At 42.2% G+C, this 24,464-nt stretch overlaps 2 protein-coding genes across 2 annotated transcripts in view; both read right to left on the reverse strand.

Annotated features, from left to right (window-relative positions):
* Positions 1-4,920, reverse strand: LOC108705275 (cardiotrophin-2). The gene is made up of 3 exons (XM_018242090.1): positions 4,896-4,920; positions 2,006-2,139; positions 1-504 (listed from the first exon to the last, which is right to left on the reverse strand). Exons 1-3 carry the CDS (start codon positions 4,918-4,920, stop codon positions 1-3), a joined length of 663 nt encoding a protein of 220 aa, XP_018097579.1.
* fbxl19.S (F-box and leucine-rich repeat protein 19 S homeolog) overlaps positions 3,877-24,464 on the reverse strand; it is a gene marked incomplete at both ends in the record, with an annotated part of 24,501 nt that continues 3,913 nt past the window's right edge. The window contains 11 exon segments of the mRNA NM_001173992.1: positions 3,877-3,883; positions 3,885-3,894; positions 3,896-3,905; positions 13,913-13,914; positions 13,917-13,985; positions 14,609-14,824; positions 14,944-15,108; positions 16,460-16,623; positions 16,936-17,564; positions 19,808-19,840; positions 21,537-21,707. Of these exon segments, the coding sequence (NP_001167463.1) occupies positions 3,877-3,883; positions 3,885-3,894; positions 3,896-3,905; positions 13,913-13,914; positions 13,917-13,985; positions 14,609-14,824; positions 14,944-15,108; positions 16,460-16,623; positions 16,936-17,564; positions 19,808-19,840; positions 21,537-21,707 (1,476 nt within the window).

The following is a 24,464-nucleotide window of genomic DNA, read 5'->3' on the forward strand; positions in this document are numbered from 1 at the left end:
TCATGGCCTACAGCAGTCTCTTTTCTCTTGGCCTGGGCTGTCTATCATCACACGTGCCCCTTTCAATATATCCATGTCTTTGACTAATCTGATTAGCCAGTCCTTGTATTCCCTGCAAAGTACATAGCCTCGCACTTTCTTCTGGAAACTTGTGGCCCCTGTAGATCTCCAGCTCCAGGGATCTGGCTCCACTGATGAAGACTGAAAGTTCAACGTTTCCATGGCAGATGCCAAGTTACTGATCACAGCTCCTGAAGAAATTCTGGCCTCTTCAAATAGACGGAGAAGTTCTGATGCCCTGGGGTTCAATGCCAGTTGATCATCAAGAACCATCTGAAAGAACTCAGCGATGGCAGAAAAAGCTTCTCTGGCCAGTAAGAGCCGAATTCCATGACAAAGGCACCTCCATTTCTTGTAGCCAAGGCTGGCAGTTGGCAACCCTGGCTCCTGCCATGAAGGAAAGCTGAACCCAGGGTTACTGAATGGACTGCCCTGGAACTGCAGCTGTGGGAGAGAGGAAAAAGCATGAGTAGGATGAGGGAAGGAATAGGAGAAAATGGGATATATATATATATGATAGAGGAAAATGAGGAAATTTGAAAATGAGATGAAAAATGATGATCACTGTGTGTGGGGGCGGAGTCATTAGTCCAATGCTCTGCAGGGGAGGGTTTAGCTGTAAGAAGCTGTGTATAGAAAGGATTAGTAGAATATTGCTCTGCATCAGAGGATTCAGCATGCTCTCTACTGATGAGAAAATGGATGAAAGAAAAACTTGTGCATAGCTCTTTGCGAATGATAAAAGCTGTAGTGAGATAAGCATGGGTGGGGACAGCATGTGGGAAGGTCTGGAAGCTCATTGATATGCATAATTAGTTATGCTTTTCATTAGGAGGAATAATAGTGCTTTAAACAAGAAGGAAGACTTTTATGGAAGGGCTAGTCAATGAAAAGATGTGCATGGGAGGAGTTAGTAGTACTCTATTCTGCATGGGAGGGGTTAGTAGTACTCTACTCTGCATGGGAGGAGTTAGTAGTACTCTATTCTGCATGGGAGGGGTTAGTAGTACTCTACTCTGCATGGGAGGAGTTAGTAGTACTCTATTCTGCATGGGAGGGGTTAGTAGCAATCTACTCTGCATGGGAGGGGTGTGTAGTACTCTATTCTGCATGGTAAGTGTTTGTTGTAATCTGTTCTGCATGGGAGGGGTTTGTAGTACTCTATTCTGCATGGAAGGGGTTAGTAGTACTCTATTCAGCATGGGAGGGATTTGTAGTACTCTATTCTGCATGGTAGGGGTTTGTAGTACTCTATTCTGCATGGGAGGGGTTTGTAGTACTTTATTCTGCATGGGGGGATAGTAGTACTCTAATCTGCATGGGAGGGGTTTGTAGTACTCTATTCTGCATGGGGGGTTAGTAATACTCTGTTCTGCATGGGAGGGTTTAGTATTGTGAAGCTGTGGCAGTGATTGGCAGTGTATTGCTATGCAGCCACTCATATTAATTACTTATTAATAAAGCAGAAGAACAGAGAGGGTGTACAGTGCACTGGGAATAATATACCACCCTTGTAGAGAAAGAGATGACTCATGTGGAAACTGTGGTTTGCATAACTTGAGCTTTTCCAAATAATCAGCAAGCCACTGAGTACAGTGAAACCACCTAAGATTTTTGCCAATTTCTTTCCCCACCATTCAATGGAAATGTTGGCATAAGTGGGAGCGCAACATTGTCCCTTTACAGTCCCTCATATTTGTCAATAGAAATGATTATTAAGCACCAAACTATTGTGTTAGAATTTCCTGCAGATTAACTCAAAATTGTTTAAAGATCTTATGTCCATCAGTCTGTGTTTATATTTCATTAACATAAACCCCAGAAACACCACATTCTTAGGTGATCATCTTCTCCTGGGTCTACATGGTGATTTATCATCTCTAGTGGGTGTAACACCCTTTCATTTCTTACTAGCTATAGTATTGGTTGGTGAGATTACACTTACATAGGTGTTGAGGAGCAATGTAGCATTGGTTTGCAAGTACTCCGCTTGCCTTTGGATCTTGGTGATGATGTCCTCTTCTGGGGTAGGAGCCATGTCACCTTCTAGAGAATGGCTGAAGATAATCAGTAGGACAACTGTAACGAGACAACAGACATAATCATCCCAGATGTCTTCCCATTACAGATAATATACTCCACCACTTGTCCCTTCTTCTCTCTCATGTCTCTACTGAAGTACAGGTAACAAGCTCAGCCAATACATTTTGCACTTTGCATGTCCTTGCAGAAGCCAATAAACAGCTCAGCCAATTGTTTCTACTACAGATCTCCACATCTCTTATCAGTGCATACTGCAGATAACTGGCTTAGTCCATATTATGTCTACTCCTTCCAGAGTCATTCTGATCTGTATTCCCCCTCCAGTGGCACCTCAGGTCTATAAAACATACATAATTCTGTACAAGCAGGCAGCGTGGGACTGGCCCACTTGTGGTTCTAGGAGAGAAACTGGTGGTCTAGGTCTTGGTGGAGGGGGCTGGGTGGTGGACCCTTAAGATCATGAGAAGACTGGGAAATAAATTTCACTTGTAGGAGAGAAAAGGGAAAAAAATTTAGTAGGAAAGAAGATATAATAAGATATAAAGATATATACAATATAAAATCCATTGTTAGCAGTGAGGATGGGGGAAATAAGGTTCTTTGGTGGAGGCCCTTAGTAGGAGAGAAGATAAGGAAAACAAGGTCTCCGGGTGGGCGAGAAGGGAACGAATGTCCCTTGGTGGAAATAAGGAGAAATAAAGGCCCTTGGTTTGAGGAAATATAATGAAATAAGGTTTCCAGGTTGCAAAGAAGATGGGAAAATAAAGTTCCCTGGTAGAAGAGAAGGGGGAAATAAGGTCCTTTAGTAGAAGATAAGATGGTAAAACAATGTCTCCTGGTGTGAGATAAGATTGGGAAATAAGGGCCCTTCATAAGAGGGAATATAGTGAAATAAGTTTCCGAGTGGGAGAGAAGATGGAAAAAAAGTTCATTGGTAGAAGAGAAGGCGAAATGAGATCCCTTAGTAGGACAGAAAACATTAAAACAAAATCCCCTGAGAACATATTGTTTGAAGCTTCTTTTGGGTCCGGGATATAAGGAGACCAATGAAACCACTGTAGTGTTAGGGGGCAATTTACAATCCCTCATGCAGGGATATTAGTGAATAAATTTGGATGAAAAAACTAGGAGAAATGTGAAGGAGGAAGCCCAAGTCAATATTACTACACTGTTACTTCATGGCCTCTGGCTACACCCCAGTTATGGAGAGCAGAGGAGCCTTTGATCTGCTACTGGAGAAGCTCTAATAATGTGACAAGTGTTTTCTTTGGAAGAGAAGGGGAAGCTCTTGGGGGCATGACGTGAGATTAGTAAGGTATGAGCAGGGAATGCAGGCTGATATACATGAGTGCCAAGCAACAGAACACCCTGCTGCTCAGCTCAATAGAGGGTGAGGGGGTGTGGGAGCAACGAGAGAATCTGACCCGCATGGTACATTCCCTCCATACCACAAGTATCACTGGCTGTGACATCACTCGTGGCTGGTGGAAATCCTGTATCACTTTGTTGCAGCAGTTACTGTTCACTTCATAGAGACTCATCCGACTGCATTCCAGCCCCAAATCCTCATCCACGAGGCCGAGAAATAAACAGTCAGGCTGATTATTGTGATATAGTTACTCCTTAATCACTCGTGTAACCAACTAGTTAACTCTGGGGAGCACAAAGTGTCCTACAATCTGACAACCTATACAACCTATATCTACCCTGCATTGATTTAGAGTCAGTCGCAGTACCACTCTCTATATGTCCCAGGATTGGATCCGTTATCTGGAAACCCATTATCCAGAAAGGCCGTCTCCCATAGACTCCATTTAATCTACATAATCCACATTTTTAAAAACTATTTCCTTTTTCTGTGTAATAATAAAACAGTAGTTTGTACTTGATCCCAACTAAGATATAATTAATCCTTATTGGAGGCAAAACCAGCCTATTGGGTTTATTTCATGTTTATATGATTTTCTAGCAGACTTAAAGGGGTTGTTCACCATTGAGTTAACTGTTAGTATGATGTAGAGAGGGATATTCTGAGACAATTTGCATTTGGTTTTCATTTTTTATTATTTGTGGTTTTTGACTTATTTAGCTTTTTATTCAGCAGCTCTCCAGTTTGCAATTTCAGCCGTCTGGTTGCTAAGGTCCAAATTCCCCTAGGATTTGAATAAAAAACTGGAATATGAATAGGAGAGGCCTGAATAGAAAGATGAGTAACAAAAAGTAGCGATAACAATACATTTGTAGCCTTACAGAGCTTTTGTTTTTTAGATGGGGTCAGTGACCCCCATTTGAAAGCTGGAAAGAGTCAGAAGAAGGCAAATAATTCAAAAACTATACAAAATAAATAATGAAGACCAATTCAAGAGTTGCTTGCGATTGGCCATTCTATAACGTACCAAAAGTTAACTTAAAGGTCAACCACCCCTTTAAGGTATGAAGATCCAAATTACAGAAAGATCCTTTATCCGGAAACCCCCAAGTCCCAAACATTCTGGATAACAGGTCCCATATCTGTACCTGCAATGATTTCTATTCAGTTACAGTAGCGCTACTTGTATGTACCTGCACCTGCGCTGATTTGTAGTAACTGTCAGTTGTACAGAACAGGTGACCTTTATAGACTCAGTGGCAGCAGAAAGATGATGTGAAGTTCCCGGCTGTCCCCTGAGTGTAGTAATGTCACTGCCCATTCAGAGTCTTAAGGACCTTAAGTTTCATTCATGAGAATAAGTCTGCAGATCCCTCTTCTCATTAAACCAGTTAATAATACACCGGCTCCCAATGAGACTTACCTGCTGCAGTCTGTGCTCTGGACATGTTTCCTCTCACCTGTGCTGCACCTGTCCCTCAGGTGACATGTTTTATACTTATCCTGCCCCCACCCATTCCTTCACCACAGTGTGGAAATCCCTCCGCGTCACACACACCCCCTGCCATGATTCTCTCCTCTTATTCTCACTCTCATTCCTCTTCCTTCCAACAAACTGCCGGATAGAAAGGAATGTGAGTGTAGCGGGACGGCCAGAGACACCAGATGGGAATGAAAGAGACAGTGACGGACACAGAGCGAGGAAGAGAAAAGGGGAAAAAGATTAACAGAATGAGGGACAGACAGAGAGAAGATATGAGAGAGAATAAGGGAAAGAAGGAAAGAATGACGAGAGAGTGAGAGAAGGAGTGAAAGGCTGAATGAGAGAGATGCACTGACTGAGGGACATAGTGAGGGACAGAAAAAGGGGATAGAATAAAAGAATGAGAGTAAATAGGAGAGAGAATAAGAGAGAGAAGGAAGAGTGGGAGAAAGAGAGAGAAAGAGAGAGAGAGAGTGAAGGAATAAAAGGCTGGTGAGAGAGAGATGCACTGGGTCAATTCACTAACCTCCAGAAATTCACCAGCGACGGCTTTGCTCACATCGCAACACTTCACCAGGCGTCGATTCTCCGAAATGGCGAAGTTTTGCTAGCGCTGGCTAATTTGCATATGATGGGAAGTTTGGTGCAAGAGCTAACGTTCAGTAAAATCCGCATCTTAGTGAATTTGTCTAGTTACGTCCATTCGCCAGAGCGAAAATTCACCTGGCGTTAGAGTGTGAAGCAGCATTAGAGTCTATCTCCTTCGCTAGCGAATTAACTCCAGCGCCCGTTAGTAAATCGGCGAAGTCCTGAAAATGACGGCACGCTGTAGAGTTTACGCCAGTGTTAGTCACTTCGCCCTAAATTTGCCCCACTGACTGAATGAGGGAGAATGAGACAGTGAGGGACAAAGACTGAGAAAGGGGAAACAGAATAAGAGAATGAGGGGCAGAGGGAGAGAGAATAGGAGTAAATAGGAGAGAAGGAAGAGGGAGAATGAGAGTGAGAAGGAATGAAAGGCTGGATGAGATGAGAGACATGAAGTGATGGAATGAGGGACAATGAGAAAGAGAAAAGATCAATAGAATGAGGGGCAGTGAGAGAGGAACTGGGAGTAAAGAGGAGAGAGAATAAGGGAGAGAAGGAAGAGGGGGAGAATGAGAATGAGGGAGAGGCAAGGAATGAAAAGAAAGAAATGATATTTCTGTAGTTCTACTTGTTGAACAATAATCCAGAGTTCACTGTGAATTCCAAAATTCTAATTGAATAAAGTCAAAACATCAAACACGTCACATCCCAAAGCCCCAGTGTAATGGGCCTATAGTTTAGTGACGTCAATTAATGTTACGGGATGAGAGGAGCCCAAATAATATATAAAAAGTACAACATAGACTGTTATTGTGTAATTACTCCTCGTATTATAATAAAGTATTAATTAGTATCAGCTACAATATCAGACACTAGAATATGTTTCAGCTTTGCCTGTTCCTGAGCTTCTCTTCTCTTTATACAATTAGTGACATGTAATAAACTCTTTCATTTTTCTTTCATTTCCTTTTATAGTCCTAGGGGCACATTTACTAAGGGTCGAATATCAAGGGTTAGTTAATTAACCCTCCAATTCAACCCTTGAAGTAAAATCCTACGAATTAGAATATCGAATTTGAAGGATTTACGGCTTTATACAATTAGTGACATATAATAAACTCTTATTTTCTCTGTTTTTCTTTCCTTTTATAGTCTTAGGGGCAGATGTATGAAGGGTCGAATATCGAGGGTTAATTAACCCTCGATATTCGACTAGGAACTAAAAGCGTTCGACTTCGAATATCGAAGTCGAACGATTTAGCGCAAATCCTGCGATCGAACGATTCGAAGGATTTTAATAAAACGATCAAAGGAATATCCTTCGATCAAAAAAATCTCAGGCAAGCCTATGGGGACCTTCCCCATAGGCTAACATTGAGTTCGGTAGCTTTTAGCTGCCGAAGTAGGGGGTTGAAGTTTTTCTTAAAGAGACAGTACTTCGACTATCGAATGGTCGAATAGTCGAACGATTTTTAGTTCGAATCGTTCGATTCGAAGTCGAAGTAGTAGTCGAAGGTCGAAGTAGCCCATTCGATGGTCGAAGTAGCCCAAAAAACACTTCGAAATTCGAAGTTTTTTTTATTTGAATCCTTCACTCGAGCTTTGTAAATGTGCCCCTTAATGTTGTACCTATTGCTCTTAGTATTTCCAATCACCATCACATAACAAACTTATTTCTGATCATTCAGATTGAAACCTCCATTCACTTTAATGTGCCTCACTAATTGCACTAAACTATGGAATACACTGTATGTTACTGTATATAAAGTACAACATGTTCCCGAGTGAGATGGGGAGAGACTCACTCTGCTGATGTTGTTCTTGTACAATCACTTGTCTTCCCCCTCACATCTCTCCTATTGGCTTAAACACTGTGATCATTTCCCTCCCCCTGTTTTGATTGGATAATGTATGTGTTGTAACTCATGTAACTCACTGCTATTGGTTTATATCAGGACTGCCCATAGTTTACTAATGTGAGGTCTAGTGTTAGTGGTGATGTCTAATTATGATCTACATCCATAAAAGCAGTGTTAGCATTCTGTTCCATGGAAAATATGACTTTTATATTGATTTATCAGAATATGTATATTCATACTGTATGTTTAACAAACAACTATTTCTTATGTGACCTTAACATAATAAATATCTGAATGAAAAGCATCAAACAGGAGATTTATTTAGACAAGCTGCTTGTTGACCGGCTCTTAAACTCTACTGATCACCAGCCAAAGCTCTACTGGTACATCCCCACCTGCCTTTTGGCCACCCCTGGTTTATCCACTTGTGTTAAGCTAAACCCTGATTGGGTAGAACAATGTGTGATGTCATTTATGTACAGTTAAATGGCTCATTATCCCCCCCTTTAAAAGGAATCAGTGGAGGGGAGGCCAACAGCCTGTGAGTAAATTCCCATCCCTGGCACCAAACGCGTTGGGCTTAAGCCTCTCCTCATAAACATTTTCTACTTTTTATCATTTATTTGGGCTCCTCTTTTCATCTAACAGTAAGTCTCTCCCAATGTTTGTTTTTTTGTTCAAAGTCTGATGAGAGAGATTCACTGACTGAATGAGGGACAGAGAGACAGTGAGGGACTGCGGAAAGATCAATAGAATGAGGGGAAGAGGGAGAGAGAATGGGAGTAAATAGGACAGAGAATCAGGGAGAGAAGGAAGAGAATGAGAGAGAGAAGGAATAAAAGTCTGATGAGAGAGATTCACTGACTGAATGAGGGACAGAGAGACAGTGAGGGACTGCGGAAAGATCAATAGAATGAGGGGCAGAGGGAGAGAGAATGGGAGTAAATAGGAGAGAGAATCAGGGAGAGAAGGAAGAGAATGAGAGAGAGAAGGAATAAAAGTCTGATGAGAGAGATGAAGTGACTGAATGAGGGAGAATGAGACAGTGAGGGACAGAGACTGAGAAAGGGGAAACAGAATAAGAGAATGAGGGGCAGAGGGAGAGAGAATGGGAGTAAATAGGAGAGAAGGAAGAGGGAGAATGAGAGTGAGAAGGAATGAAAGGCTGGATGAGATGTGAGACATGAAGTGATGGAATGAGGGACAATGAGAAAGAGAAAAGATTAATAGAATGAGGGGCAGTGAGAGAAGAACTGGGAGTAAAGAGGAGAGAGAATAAGGGAGAGAAGGAAGAGTGAGAGAATGAGAGGGGGATAATGAAGGAATAAAAGTCTGATGAGAGAGATTCACTGACTGAATGAGGGACATTGAGACAGTGAGGGACAGAGATTGAGAAAAGGGGAAACAGAATAAGACAATGAGGGGCAGAGGGAGAGAGAATGGGAGTAAATGGGAGAGAGAATTAGGGAGAGAAGGAATAAAAGTCTGATGAGATGAGAGAGAGATGAAGTGACAGAATGAGGGAGAATTAAAGGGGGATCAGTGGGGGTCTGGGGGGGAGAGAAGGAGAAATGTCGGGGGAGCAGCAGGAATAAGGGAGAAGTGAAGGGGCAGATACATAATTGGAGGGAGAGATACAGGGTCAGTCAGTGGGTAGTTGGGGGTCGCAGGGCTGGGGGAGAGCAGGGACATCCCGGGACATCACTTCTACCAACTCCCAACTACTTCCCCCCCACAGCCGACCCTCCCCCGACCCGTGTAATTAACAGCTGTGAAACTGGAGATGAGACAGTGAGGGATTAGATTTAGTTATTATTATTATTATTATTATGTCATCGCCCCGCCCCCTCTCTCCCACGGACTTGGCACAACTGTCACCTGCCGCCCGGCACCTTCGCTCCACCCCCTGCTGACGTCACTCCAAGCCCAGACACCGGGGGAGACGGAGAGAAAACCCCCCGCAGCCGCCACAGGGAACATCAAAGCCGGTGAGTCACCCCCAATGGTTTGTCCCGAGGTGTGAGTATTCCGACTAGTAATAACCCCAGCAGCTTGTCATCCGCTCACTTCTACTTCTCTCCCACCTCCACTGCTGGGGGCGCCGACCCTAAACTCTAATCAGACAGGGAATTGTCCAGCTCGTGTAGGAGGGAATTCAGTCACTCATCCCTGTTCTTTATTCCTAATCCTTCCTGCCCCATTATTCCCCTTATACAGGACACAATCCTTATCCAAGAGCTGATCCCTCTCCAGCCCAACCAATCTTGTACATTGTGCTCTTGTCTTTTTCCATTTTCATTGGTTTCTATGATATTTGCAGTTTTATTCTTCTAATACTCAGCTTCCCACTCACTCAATACTCCCAGCCCCCCCCCCCCTGTATATTAACTAAACACTAGGAGGTTGCCTGGTATCAGTAGTATAAAACTGCTAATGTCTCAGAAACCACTTAATAAATAGAAGATGAATGTCAGCTGCTGCTCCTACTGCAGTGAGTGCTCTGAGCAAATGTAACCAATTTGAGATGCTCTTTAATTGGTTATTACTCCTTAATTGGTTATTACTCCACCACTCAGCACATTATATTTGTATATATATTTAATAAAGTAGCCCATATTGTAAAATATAAGGCTGTTAGAAGTCCATGAGAAGTCCACGACCATATAAACATTTTATGGAACTCTAAAGTGACTTCTAATATCCTCATATTTTCCAATAAGGGGAAGTTTATTATAATACACAAGTTTTAGCGAGTCATGTGACATCACTACAACTGATGACATCACTAAGAGCCATACTATGTTTTTGCAGTGTGGGTTGCGTTACATATTGATTATAATAATGGGGTTGTATCCATATAGGTGTAAATGTGATTGGGTGCCCTGCCCTTGATGCATGGACAGTACATATGCGGTGGAGTTCACTATTTTATTACAATTAATATATAAGTTGGCTTTAGATAAGTACAGGGGACAGGTGATAAGGGACATGGTTTGAGTATGAGTAGGTGCAGATGAGCAAAGCCCTGGTGTAATATATAGTGAATAAAGTCTTATAAAATATAAGGATATTATAAGTTACCGAGGAGTTTCATGACCATATAAAAACATGAGTATAATACACAAGTTTCAATGAGTCATGTGACAGAAATGACATCAGAACTCACCATTTATATAGTGAATAAAGTTCCCCCTCTTGTAAAATATAAGGATATTATAAGTTACCGAGGAGTTTCATGACCATATAAAAGTACGAGGCCGAAGGCCGAGTGTTTTTATACAGGTCATGGAACTCCGAGGTCCTGTGAGTGCGGATTCTTTTGGAGATATAGTGAATAATTGAGGTCACATTTAATGACTTTATAGAGAGTGCCAGTAGCCCAGCGGAATATATATATATATATTACACAAAAGCCATGAATAAATGATATCCTTATAAACGTTGAGTTCTGATGCCATCAGTTATAAACGGTGAGTTCTCATTTCAGTCACATGACTCACTGAAACTTGTGTATTATAATAAATAAACTTCCCTCAGTTGTAAAATGAGGATATTACAAGTCATACACGAGTTCCAGGACTCCGATATTTTCCAACAAGAGGTACTTTATTATTATAATACACAAGTCTTAGTGAGTCGTGACAGAAATGACATCACTACTCACCATTTATAACTGATGACATCACTACTCACCGTTTATAAGGATATCATTTACAAGATATTCATGGCTTTTGTGTATTATATAATGAAAAAAGTACTGTAAAATATATATATATATATATAAAAATAATAATAATATAAGTCACAGAGGAGTTTCATGACCATATAAAAGAACAAGGCCGAGTGTTTTTATACAGGTCATGGAACTCCGAGGTAACTTCTAATATCCTCATATTTTCCAACAAGGAACTTTTATTTATTATAATACACAAGTTTTAGTGAGTCATGTGACAGAAATGACATCACTACTCCCCATTCATAACTGATGACATCAGTAGTCACCGATTATAAGGATATAATTTACAAGATATTCACGCTTTGGTGTATTATATCCTTATAATCCGTGCTTAGTGATGTCATTTCTATCACATGACCCACTGAAACTTTTCTATTATAATAATCGAGCGCCTGTGTCCATGGTCTGTACATCTGTTCCATGATCCAATATGGCAGCTCTCACCTCATTGGATGAAGCAAAATACAAGGAGTTGGGTCAGTTTTCTGGCAGTTCTAGACAACGGCAAGACTAGAGTGCCCCCCCTATGGAAGAAGAGGCTGTGCTGCAACATGGAGCCGACCTACCTGTAAGGATTCCATTGGGACAGACCTTCTTATGAGGCCGATATTGGGGATCCCCACAATAAGGGCAACTTGCTTCATTATAAGAGACAACACAACATGCCCCTGACCTACATGTGCCACTATCAGTCTGAAACACTTCTAGTAATTCTCTCGATGAAGCCGAAGCCTCTGCCTGGTGCTGCAGCAGTTGGAGCTCCTCAGGGGCGGAGCAAATATTCAATAGGTTGGGTCTCTCTGTCCTGCCCCCGAGCAACACTGCTGCCAGGAAGTGATAGGGCTAAACTGGGGGTTCTACGGAGCCATTCTGCATTGTGTGTGGGACAGACGGACTCGGAGACAGCGGCTTTACAAAAGAACCACGTTTATATAAAATAAAAAACAAAATAAACAGAACAGAACGTAAATCCATAAACCGTTTTATAACCCGAGGCGAGAAGGGAAGGAGGAGAGAGAAATCACCCCAAAATCTCTGTGATATGTGCCTGTGTCATGACTACATGTGATCAAATACTCCCCCGCCAGACGCTCCTCCCCCGTCCCACCGTATATATATATATATATATCTGCACAGCGTTGCTCTTCAAGCTTTTCCCATAATACACCAAAGGGGGGTGGGGGGAACAAAAACAAAAAACAGGCTTTTTAATGCAATAACCCCCACGGGAATGAACATGCTGCAATATATACTGACACGGAGTATCTCACATGTGTAAAATACAGCAATCAGAATACAATCTTGCTGCCAGTTCTTTATAAATAGGAGGGAAGGTCCCCCCCACAGCCGGTCATGTTGTACAGCCTGAAGAGCTGGGACACCCCTATTGCAAAGGGCACCCCTAGTTCTTCTGGAGAGGAAGGGTCTATCCCCCCATATGCAATACAAGCCACAAAGTTTGCCCAAGAGCAGTAAACCATAGCAACCAATAGGATCTATGCTTTTAAACAGGTGACCAGTAAATTCTTCCTTCTTATTGGTTGCTATGGGTTACTGCTCCTGGGAAAACTTAGCGCCTTTTATTACATAACCCCCTATAAGTTTAATGCCTATGTCCCAAAAGCCACCAGGGTCGTACCATGTAGGAAGCAGTTTAAGCTCTAATCCTGCAGACCATTAATGCAAAATGCGGGGAGTGTTGCACTGTCCCCACGAACCCCCCCTGCTTGGAGTGTGCGACAAACTGCCAGATACCGTGTGAAGAGAGAGGGCGATTGAACCATCATCCTGGACCTCATGTGATCACCACTTAGAAACACCAGAAACATGCTCACAGGAGGCTCCCATTGTGTCAAGACATTCGGAACTATCCATTAAAGGATAAGTAAACCTTTAAAATAATTAAATGTAAAACTGATGAGGGGTCATTCTAAGCACTTTTGTCATTTACATCCATTATTTGTTTTTTATTCCAAGATATTAAGGGATACATGTACAGTTAATATGAATGAATTTTGTTCCAACAGCGCCACCTGCTGGTCAGTTTCCCACCAGTCTGACCACCAAGTAGTCAAGGAAGTTGTCAGGAGAAAGAAAGAGACTGATGTTCTTCTGCTTAGGAATACAATTAAAAACCTTTCTCACATCTTTCCTAAGCCGAAGTACATCAGCCTCTTTCTTTCTCCTGACAACTTCCTTGACTACTTGGTGGTCAGACTGGTGGGAAACTGACCAGCAGGTGGCGCTGTTGGAACAAAATTCATTTATATTAACAGCACATGTATCCCTTAATATCTTGGAATAAAGAAAATAAATAAATAATGAATGTAAATGATAAAAGTGATTAGAATAGGACTCTCATCAATTTTATATTCATTTTTTTTAAAGGTTAAATAATCCTTTAAAGTATAAAAGGTGTCCATCCCCCAAAAATAAACCTCAGTATGAGTTAGAAGGAAGTTCCCCTCCCCCACGTGATTAGCCGCTTGATACCAGAGATGGCTTCAGCTTTCTTGGCTGCTCCATCCTGACACAGTTAATAGATGGAGACTTCAGTGCAACCTGCTTTCCGAGTCCCAGACAGAGCCCCGGGGCTGGTAAAAGAGGCAGATACAGTAGAGTTGTCCCTGCTGAGGGCAGTAGTGCTGGGGGGCCGCTAGCTCTCCCGGCTCAGCACCTGATCCTCCGCACACTGGAAAGGTTTTCCATCGGGGTCAGAGGGCGGATCCTGGAGAAGCTTCTGGAATCCCTCGCTGGTGAGGAGTCGGCAGGAGCGTAGATCCACAAGCTGCAAGTGGGGGCAGCGCTTAAAAAAGGCCAGGGATTGGTCCGTCAGGCGGTGACACCCTACCAACAAGAATGAGCGATACATTAAAGGGATTCCTGAACCAGCAAGTGTATTTAGTTGTAATATTGGTCTGTAGGTGCATCTCAGGTCATTTTGCCTGGTCATGTGATTTCAGAAAGAGCCAGCACTTTAGGATGGAACTGTTTTCTGGCAGGCTGTTGTTTCTCCTACTCAATGTAACTGAATGTGTCTCAGTGGGACCTGGATTTTACTATTGAGTGCTGTTCTTAGATCTACCAGGCAGCTGTTATCTTGTGTTAGGGAGCTGCTATCTCTTTACCTTCCTATTGTTCTTTTGTTTGGCTGCTGGGGGGAAAGGGAGGGAGAGGGTGATATCACTCCAACTTGCAGTACAGCAGTAAAGAGTGACTGAAGTTTATCAGAGCACAAGTCACATGACTGAGGGCAGCTTGGAAACTGACAATATGTCTAGTCCCATGTCAGATTTCAAAATTGAATATAAATAAATCTGTTTGCTCTTTTGAGAAATGGATTTCAGTGCAGAATTCTGCTGGAGCAGCTCTATTAACTGATGCGTTTTGAAAAAAACATGTTTTCCCATGACAGTATCCCTTTAAAGGGGAGGAAAAGGAGACAAGATATATAAATGTGGTGCAGGTACCTGTGAGGTTGAGGTGTGTGAGGCTGTCCCTCAGGGTGGAGGCTGCAGTCAGTATATGGATCCCATGGTCAGTGAGCTGCACACAGTGACTCAAGTCCAAGCGATGGAGCCGCGGCGTATGGCGGAGCAGCAGACGTAGGGCGGAGTCTCCAATCTCCAGGCCACAAAGACGCAGCTCAGATAGGGAGGGGAGCCGACCCAGAGGATCTGGTACAACTGAATGAGGACAGAGAGTAGAGAAGAATAAATATCAAAGAATTAGGATTTAGTCCATTCAGTGTCTTGTACTTGTGCAGGGTTAGACCAATCATACAGTCCCTCAGTCTGGGACTCACCTGTTCTACAGTCAGAGGATGGGGGGGAGAGCAGCTCACGGAGGTGGGAGGTTTTCATTCCCTGCACCCAGCCCAGATCCAGCAGGGACAGACATGGGAAGGAGGCCGTACAGAGTGACGAAACTGCGCTCCAAGTGCAGCCGCACACCAACAACTCCTTTAATCCTGAGTGAGGGGAGATGGAAAATAAAGCCAAATATTAAAATATATTTATAGATTCCACATTTTACCACTAGGTGGAGAACACAAACTATTCTGCAGTGGAACTGCGGCAGGTCTCACTGAATCAAACCAACAAGGATCAGATAGGATCTGTGCAGCCACTGGGACAGAATGTTCTGTTATACAGATAGCTAGAATCTCAGCTGCCATAAAGCAGGACAGGACTGCTGCTTGCAATGGGGATCAGATAGGATCTGTGCAGCCACTGGGACAGAATGCTCTGTTATACAGATAGCTAGAATCTCAGCTGCCATAAAGCAGGACAGGACTGCTGCTTACAATGGGGATCAGATAGGATCTGTGCAGCCACTGGGACAGAATGCTCTGTTATACAGATAGCTAGAATCTCAGCTGCCATAAAGCAGGACAGGACTGCTGCTTACAATGGGGATCAGATAAGATCTGTGCAGCCACTGGGACAGAATGTTCTGTTATACAGATAGCTAGAATCTCAGCTGCCATAAAGCAGGACAGGACTGCTGCTTCCAATGGGGATCAGATAGGATCTGTGCAGCCACTGGGACAGAATGTTCTGTTATACAGATAGCTAGAATCTCAGCTGCCATAAAGCAGGACAGGACTGCTGCTTACAATGGGGATCAGATAGGATCTGTGCAGCCACTGGGACAGAATGCTCTGTTATACAGATAGCTAGAATCTCAGCTGCCATAAAGCAGGACAGGACTGCTGCTTACAATGGGGATCAGATAAGATCTGTGCAGCCACTGGGACAGAATGTTCTGTTATACAGATAGCTAGAAAACTGTGCAGCAAACTTGAAAATGAGGTTGTGTTGATAAATGCAGGTTATTCACTTCGGCACAAATAAATGTGAGTGATACAGTAAATGGCAGTGGGTTGGGGGGTTTCCCTATATGAAAAGGGTCTGGGGATTTTTGTAGATAAGTCTTAATCCCCAGCAGTGATATTCAGTGACGACTAAAGCAAATAATGTGCTTTTATATGAAAAATATAATAGCGATTTCAACAGTTTGACAAAAATTTCTCCAGATACCCAGTGTTCTTCCATTCTTACTCTTTGTGCAGTCTGTGTGAGATACTCAGCATGAGTCAGTGTAGGGAATATGTGCTGCTTCTCAATCAGTGGCTCATGCTGCTAGTTAGGGGTAGGCATCATTAGGATGAGCACAGATTTACAGTATATCACCAAGAAATTAACTCTGGTCTTTCAGTCATTCCTTCTCCATGAATAAACACATGTAACTTTCCCACAGCACCTTGTGCAGCTCTATCCTCCTTAAAATCAACTATAAGTCTCTGTCACCCCCCTTACCTTGGAGTCGATGGATTAACCAGGTCAGCTGCTTTTCTGATATGTTGGTCCAACTCAAGTCGAGTCTGATTGGCTGCCGGCGGACTATACCACTTAGCATAGGAGGAGTGATTGATTTTCGTCGGCTCAAGTCAATGGATGTCCACAGACGGCGGTCACAGCACCTGCCAGGACACACCCAGATCAGTACAGTGGTTTGCTCACAGCAATATGAACAGGGCTATGCCATTATTATAAGGGGGGTGGGCTCTAAAGTGACTAGGTTAGAAAATGGAACAATGGAGAGATCTTTAGACCTATCGAATATACGGTCCAGGGAACTGGAGTCAAACCTCCATACAGGCTCATTCATATATTAAACTTATATGACACGCTAATCTGCCTGGCAACAGAATTTTTAATCCCAAACTTGTACCACAATAGTCAGTAGGAGACTAGATGGATTCCCCCTTTTTCCTCGCCCCCCCCCATCTCACCAGCGGTTCCAGGTCCGGCACACCCGCATACAGACGCACAGCTCTTTCTGTCCCAAGTGCCTGAACACAGAAAGCCAGACCCCCCTTTGCATCACATGGTCTGTCCCGCCGTCAAGAGGTAGGGAGTCCGGCTCGGGGCTGTGAGGAGGGGGTCGAACCACATGCCTTTCAAGTTGAGGGGGAGCCGGTTTAGGGGGAGAAGGGACCAGAGGCCTCTTTAGCAATTGAGTCCGTGAAATCGCTTGCCCAGTGTTCCTTCCTGTAATGCCCTTCCTGTTGTTGCCCACCCCACCACCTCTTCTGTTCTCTTTTTCCCTCCAGTTAGCCCGCGGTGGCTTCGGTTTGCCATTTCGGGTCCCATTGCGTCCATCCCCCGTGCCCCCTTCTTCCTCTTCCTCCTCTGAGCTGGTGCTGAAGCTTATCCTCGATTCCCCCCCGTCCCCACCAGTATCACTGCTGCCCCTGGAGCCCTTGGAGTCGGAATCAGAGTCGGAATCAGAACTGGAACTTGAGGTGCTGCTGCGCGCTCTCTCCAGCATCTGGCACATCTGCTTGAAGCGCTCAATCTTCTCCCTCTGGTGGGAACGATCTGGAGGTGGAACGGGATCCGCTGGGACCGGCGGCTCAATCTTCATCAAGCAGCAGAGATGGACATGGAGGAGAAATACAAGTGAGCAGTCAGCAGTGCAGATACTAAATATGCAACTTGTTTCAGGAGTCAGAACTGACAGTCAGACAGATACGGTGTCTAATAGCAATTACATATAACGTTAAAGGAATTGTTCAGTGTAAAAATAAAAACTGGGTAAATAGATAGGCTGTGTAAAATAAAACAGGTTTCTAATATATTTAGTTAAAAATGTAATGTATAAAGGCTGGAGTGAGTGGATGTGTAACATAATAGCCAGAACACTACTTCCTGCTTTTCAGTTCTCTTGCTTTCCACTGATTGGTTACCAGGCAGTAACCAATCAGAGACTTGGGGGGGGGGGCAAATGGGCCATAACTGTTGCTTTTGAATCTGAGCTGAATCAATCGCAAACTCACTGAACAGTTATGTCCCATGTGGCCCCCCTTATAGTCACTGACTAACTCAGAGTTAGAGAGCTGAAAAGCAGGAAGTAGTGTTCTGGCTATTATGTTACACATCCACTCACTCCAGCCTTTATACATTACATTTTTGCCTAACTTTTTTAGAAATATTTTTTATTGTGCACAACCTATTTACCCAGTTTTTATTTTTACACTGAACTGTTCCTTTAAAACCACTGAAAATGATTTTATATACAACCTCGATTATACAAACCCGGAGTTTAAATTTCTTATTTTGTGATCACACCAATTTATAATGCATTTCAGTGGGTGCTTTTCCCTGACTTAACACCAACATTTTTGACCTAATAGTCAGAAAAAGGGCTGTTTTCCCCTTATGAATGTTATGACAGCCATGGGATCTGTTATCCAGAATTACGGAAAGGCCGTCTCCCGTAAACTCCATTTTAATCAAATAATTCTAAAATTTGAAAATGATTTCTGTGTAATAATAAAACAGTCGCTTGTACTTGATCCCAACTAAGATATAATTAATCCTTATTGGAGGCAAAACCAGCCTATTGGCTTTATTTCATGTTTATATGATTTTCTAGTAGACTTAAGGTATGAAGATCCAAATTACGGAAAGATTTGTTATCCAGAAAGCGCCAAATTATGGAAAGGCCGTCTCCCATAGACCCAATTTTATCTGAAATCATTCAAATTTTAAAAAATGATTTCCTTTTTCTGTGTAATAATAAAACAGTCGCTTGTACTTGATCCCAACTAAGATATAATTAATCCTTATTGGAAGCAAAACCTGCCTATTGGGTTTATTTAATGATTACATGATTTTTTTTTTTTAGCAGACTTAAAGGGGATGTTCACCTTTGAGATGACTTTTAGTATGATGTAGAGAGTGATATTCTGAGATCATTTGCAATTGGTTTTCATATTTTATTATTTAAGGTTTTTGAGTGATTTAGATTTTTATTCAGCAGTTCAGCAATTTGCATTATAAAAATCTGGTAGCTAGGGTCCAAGTTACCCTAGCAACCATGCATTGATTTATATAAGAGACTGGAATATAAATAGGAGAGGCCCTTACTAGAAAGGTGAGAATTAAAAAGTAGCAATAACAATACATTTGTAGTCTTAAAGAGCATTTGTTTTTTTAGAAGTGGTCACCCATTTGAAAGCTGCAAAGAATCAGAAGAAAAAGGCAAATAACTATTAAAAATAAAGCCAATGGAAAAGTTTGCCATACTATTAAACATTAAAAGTTACCACCCCTTTAAAGGCATGGAAATCCTAATTATGGAAAGAAACCTTATCTGGAAAACCCCAGGTCTTGAACATTCTGGATAACAGGTCCCATAACAGTATTAGTGAAATTTAAAGGATAAGTAAACCTTTAAAATAACTGAATGTAAAGTTGATGAAGGGGCTATTCTAAGCACTTGTGTCTTTTACATTCATTATTGATTTATTTTTTATTCCAAGATATTTAAGGGTTTAATATACTAAGCAGACGCATATTTTGTCATTCTTCTGGGTGTAAACAGCCCGTATCCAATTAGTAGGCACCAATCACTTAGCATTAATACAGTAAATATTGTATTTCAAAGTATAACGGACTCTTGTGCTTATATCCTTTTAGTATATAAAAACAAAGTTGCTTTAACACAATTCCCAGATTTTACACAATTTTTTCCTGGTCCCGTGAAAAATGTAAAGTAGGGGTTATACTGTATATTTGTTTGAGCATCAACCCCTTTCCCTGTACAGAGAGCAGAAAAAGAGAAGCCTCCCTTCCCTGAATAGTATTAGCCCCTCTCACCTTTTTCACTTTCTTGTCCTTCTCTGCTTTCACCTGCAGAAGACATTAAAAGGAAACGGTCAGTGCATAATTATCCTCCATTTATAATCACTTTAAAGTGTGGAAAAGGCTTTGTCTCACTTCTACGCCCACCTGACCCTGGCCAATGAAGCCCTACTAACTAAACTCTACCATAAGTACAACAGACTTAGCTGAAATAAATACAGAACAAGGGCTCTTATTTCTATCTTGTTTCCTGTGCTCCAAAATTTAAAGGCACACGCTGCTCCTTCCATAAAATCTTGGGAAAACCAAGTAAATCAAGCGGTGCCTACCTATTAGCTACTATACCAGGAGAGAGGCCCCAAATACATTCACGGTTCCCGTGGCTAGACAGAGATAATATGGAAGGATGAAACCAATGTCCCCTATTATAGTACAGTCTAATAACTGGAAAACAAATAAAGGGCTGTAGCTGCCCCTTCCCCACTCACCTCTATCCTCCTGTCCTTTCTACTCCTAAAGTACCAACAAAAAATGGAAGCAATGCACAGTTTATGATTTATGCTTTAAAGGAACAGTTCAGTGTGAAAATAAAAACTAGGTTAATAGATAGGCTGTGCAAAATAAAAAAATGTTTCTAATATAGTTAGACAAAAATGTAATGTATAAAGGCTGGAGTGACTGGATGTCTAACATAATAGCCAGAACACTACTTCCCCAAACATGTTAGGTCACGTGAGCCAATTAACAGACAGAGTTCTGTATTTTGCTGCAGTATTTCTGGTCAGGTGATCTCTTCCTGTTACAGTTAGAGCTGCGGTATTTCTGGTCAGGTGATCTCTTCCTGTTACAGTTAGAGCTGCGGTATTTCTGGTCAGGTGATCTCTTCCTGTTACAGTTAGAGCTGCGGTATTTCTGGTCAGGTGATCTCTTCCTGTTACAGTTAGAGCTGCGGTATTTCTGGTCAGGTGATCTCTTCCTGTTACAGTTAGAGCTGCGGTATTTCTGGTCAGGTGATCTCTTCCTGTTACAGTTAGAGCTGCGGTATTTCTGGTCAGGTGATCTCTTCCTGTTACAGTTAGAGCTGCGGTATTTCTGGTCAGGTGATCTCTTCCTGTTACAGTTAGAGCTGCGGTATTTCTGGTCAGGTGATCTCTTCCTGTTACAGTTAGAGCTGCGGTATTTCTGGTCAGGTGATCTCTTCCTGTTACAGTTAGAGCTGCGGTATTTCTGGTCAGGTGATCTCTTCCTGTTACAGTTAGAGCTGCGGTATTTCTGGTCAGGTGATCTCTTCCTGTTACAGTTAGAGCTGCGGTATTTCTGGTCAGGTGATCTCTTCCTGTTACAGTTAGAGCTGCAGTATTTCTGGTCAGGTGATCTCTGAGGCAGCACACAGACCATAACAAAATGGTGGTCCAAGGTAAGAGATGTAAAAGGGCAATATTTACTTAAATATATTCATTTTCCAGTTTCGTAAGATTCTTTAAGATGCCACTTAATTTGATATAAAACTGTTGCTCAAGTATTCATTTTGGGGGTAGTTTTCCTTTAAGAGCTGTCGTACGTGATGTAACTGGCAAACGCTTGTTTTCAAAGATCTGTTTTGTGTCAGAAGTTACGCTTGGACTCTGTCTTCCAATTGTTAAAATGTGGGGACAAGTTCATGTGGCAGTGACTCTAGTGCTCTGATTGGCCGAGCAAATAAGTGGGACCTGGTGGTAGAAGTGGGAGTGAGTAAACCCCTTACCTTCTTCTTGACTCCCGTTTCAGACTGTGGCCCCTGCTCTTTCTTTCTCTTGTGCCCTGCATTTTCATCCGAGGATTTTTTTTTGCCGGGGGCCGGATCATCAGTCAGTTTCCACCGCACGGCATCTTCCCCGTTGTCCAAACGCCGCTTGCCTGAACTGTCCAGAGAGTCCTGGGACAGGCAGAGAGAATATTTCTGATTGGATGAACATAAACATCTTATAAACTTATAGATCATATAAACAGTCTGTGTGTAACATATCCACTCCATTTATCCCGTATTGCGCTAGCCAGGTTGGAAAATGTAAATAGACAGAGGCCCTTTAAAGGAGAACCAAACCCAAAAAATCAATGTGGCTAAAAATGGCATATTTTATATAGTGAACTTATTGCACGAGGCTAAAGTTTGAGCTTGTCAATAGCAGCAATGATCCAGGACTTCAAACTTGTCACAGGGGGTCACCATCTTGGAAAGTGTCTGTGACACTCACATGCTCAGTGGGCTCTGATTGGCTGTTGAGAAGCTAAGCTTAGGGCTCGTCACTAATTATCCAGCAGAAAATGAGCTTCCCTGGCTGTAATATAAGCTGATGCTACAGGTTTGCTGATTATTCAATTCTGATGCTAATTGCACTGGTTTCTGTGCTGCCATGTAGTAATTATGTGTATTAATTACTAATCAGCCTTATATTGTGACATTTCTATTCTATGTGTACTGTATATTGTGAGTGGCTCCCTAAGCTCAGTAAGTGACAGCAGCACAGAGCATGTGAATCAGTGAATCAGCAGAAAAGAAGATGGGGAGCTACTGGGGCATCTTTGGAGACACAGATCTTTACTGCTAAAGGGCTGTGGTTGCCTTGGGCTGGTGCAGAAGCACAAAACAAACATCATGTACAACATTTCTAACTACTTCTTTAGTATAGTTTTAGTTCTCCTTTAAAGGAGACATAGGATACATTAAAAAAACCTAATTTTGTAAGCAATTGTAAGTAATATATGATGTTGCTTTTACATGGTTATCTATCTATTTTATATTATCTATAAAAATAGCCCCTTTATTGGAGCTCCCTATAGATGTTCTCTGGTCCCTGTCTGTGTTTCAAATGAGGGGTGGGCGTGTCCTAACGGTCCCTGCCAGAAGCTCAGTAGGAGGGGGACAGCCAATCACAGCCCTGCAGTCACACAAGCACAGACAGGCTTCAGTTCCCTGTCAGGTCCTGCTAGCTGCTGATTGGTTCCTGTCCTACAGTGCAGTGAGCTGAGTGCACAGCCTGGGAATTCAGGGAGCAGCAAGTGGAAGAGAAGGGAGGGATTATTAGGGTTTTTGCAGAAATATTCAATAAATCAGCCTGAAACACTACTTTTTAAAGCCCAATTCTTCTATATCTAAATGAGTATAATGCACTGGTACATTCTTATTTTTAACACAAAATTTTTCCTTTAAGAGATGAATTGGGGAAAAGCCAGAATACAGCCCTGCTGAGCTGCCATGACGGAAGGAGGCAGAGCTCAATCCAGAGCAGAGGAGAAAACCAGGGACAGAGTCATTAGAGAGGCAGAGGGGAATTCCAGCATGTTGCTAAATAGCACAGGAGGGGCAGAATCACCAGCAGCAATAAAGAAATGAAAGAAAGATCTACTAATTATTTCCTTAATTACAGATTATTAGAAATAGAGACAAAGCAGCGTTTCTTTGCTCTGGGATTAACTGGGAATTTTATTTTATTTAAATGGGTGTGTGAACATTTCCTACTAGTGTTTGTACACCACTAGGAGATGCCATACGGTTAGCGTAGCATTCTTATGAAAAGAAAAAAACATGTTTTTGCAGTCAATGTAAATAGTGTAAGGGAAACTTTTACTGATAAAATATTCTTAAAGGGGAACTATAGAAACTATAGCAAATATGACAATTTAATATACAGTCATATGAAAAAGTTTGGGAACCCCTCTCAGCCTGCATAATAATTTACTCCACTTTCAACAAAAAAGATAAAGTATGTCTTTCATTTCCCAGGAACATCCGAGTACTGGGGTGTTTTCTGAACAAAGATTTTTAGTGAAGCAGTATTCAGTTGTATGACATTAAATCAAATGTGATAAAACTGGCTGTGCAAAAAATGTGGGTAATTTCACTAAATTTGAATTTATGTAACTTCTCAATACTGATTACTGGCAACACCAAATTGGTTGGATTAGCTTGTTAGGCCTTGAACTTCATAGGCAGGTGTGTCTAATCATGAGAAAAGGTTTTTAAGGTGACCAATTGCAAGTTGTATTTTCGTTTGACTCTCCTCTGAAGAGTGACAGCATGGGATCCTCAAAGCAACTCTCAAAAGATTGTAAACGGTCAGTTTCAACTGTAAGGAATGTAATGAGGAAATGGAAGGCCACAGGCACAGTTGCTGTAAAACCCAGGTCTGGCAGGCCAAGAAAAATACAGGAGCGGAATATGCAGAGGAATGTGAGAATGGTTACAGACAAGCCAAAGATCATCTCCAAAGACCTGCAAGAACATTTTGCTGCAGATGGTGTATCTTTACATCGTTCTACAACAATGTGTACGGCAGGGGGATGAGAAAGAAGCCCTTTCTGCACTAACACAAATACAGTCGCTTGTTGTATGGAAAAGCTCATTTAGACAAGTCACAGTCATTTTGGAACAAAGTGCTTTGGACTGATGAGACAAAAATTTTGTTATTTGGTCATAACAAAAAGCGCTTTGCATGGCAGAAGAAGAACATCTGCTCCCTACTGTCACATTTGGTGCAGGTTCCATCATGCTGTGGGGCTCTGTGGCTAGTTCAGGGACTACTGGGGCCCTTGTTAAAGGGATTCTGTCATGGGAAAACATGTTTTTTTCAAAACGCATCAGTTAATAGTGCTGCTCCACAGAATTCTGCACTGAAATCCAATTTCACATGAC

The sequence above is a fragment of the Xenopus laevis genome, chromosome 9_10S (genome assembly GCF_017654675.1).
Source record: "Xenopus laevis strain J_2021 chromosome 9_10S, Xenopus_laevis_v10.1, whole genome shotgun sequence".
Lineage (NCBI taxonomy): Eukaryota > Metazoa > Chordata > Amphibia > Anura > Pipidae > Xenopus > Xenopus laevis.

What these genes read in the sequence shown, in the direction of transcription:
- LOC108705275 (XM_018242090.1), bottom strand. Translation starts at nt 4,920, where the DNA reads ATGTCCAGAGCACAGACTGCAGCAG. An exon ending in CAGAGCACAGACTGCAGCAG is followed by an intron (nt 2,140 to 4,895) that starts GTAAGTCTCATT and finishes GTCTCGTTACAG; the next exon opens with TTGTCCTACTGATTATCTTC. An exon ending in CATTGCTCCTCAACACCTAT is followed by an intron (nt 505 to 2,005) that starts GTAAGTGTAATC and finishes TCTCTCCCACAG; the next exon opens with CTGCAGTTCCAGGGCAGTCC.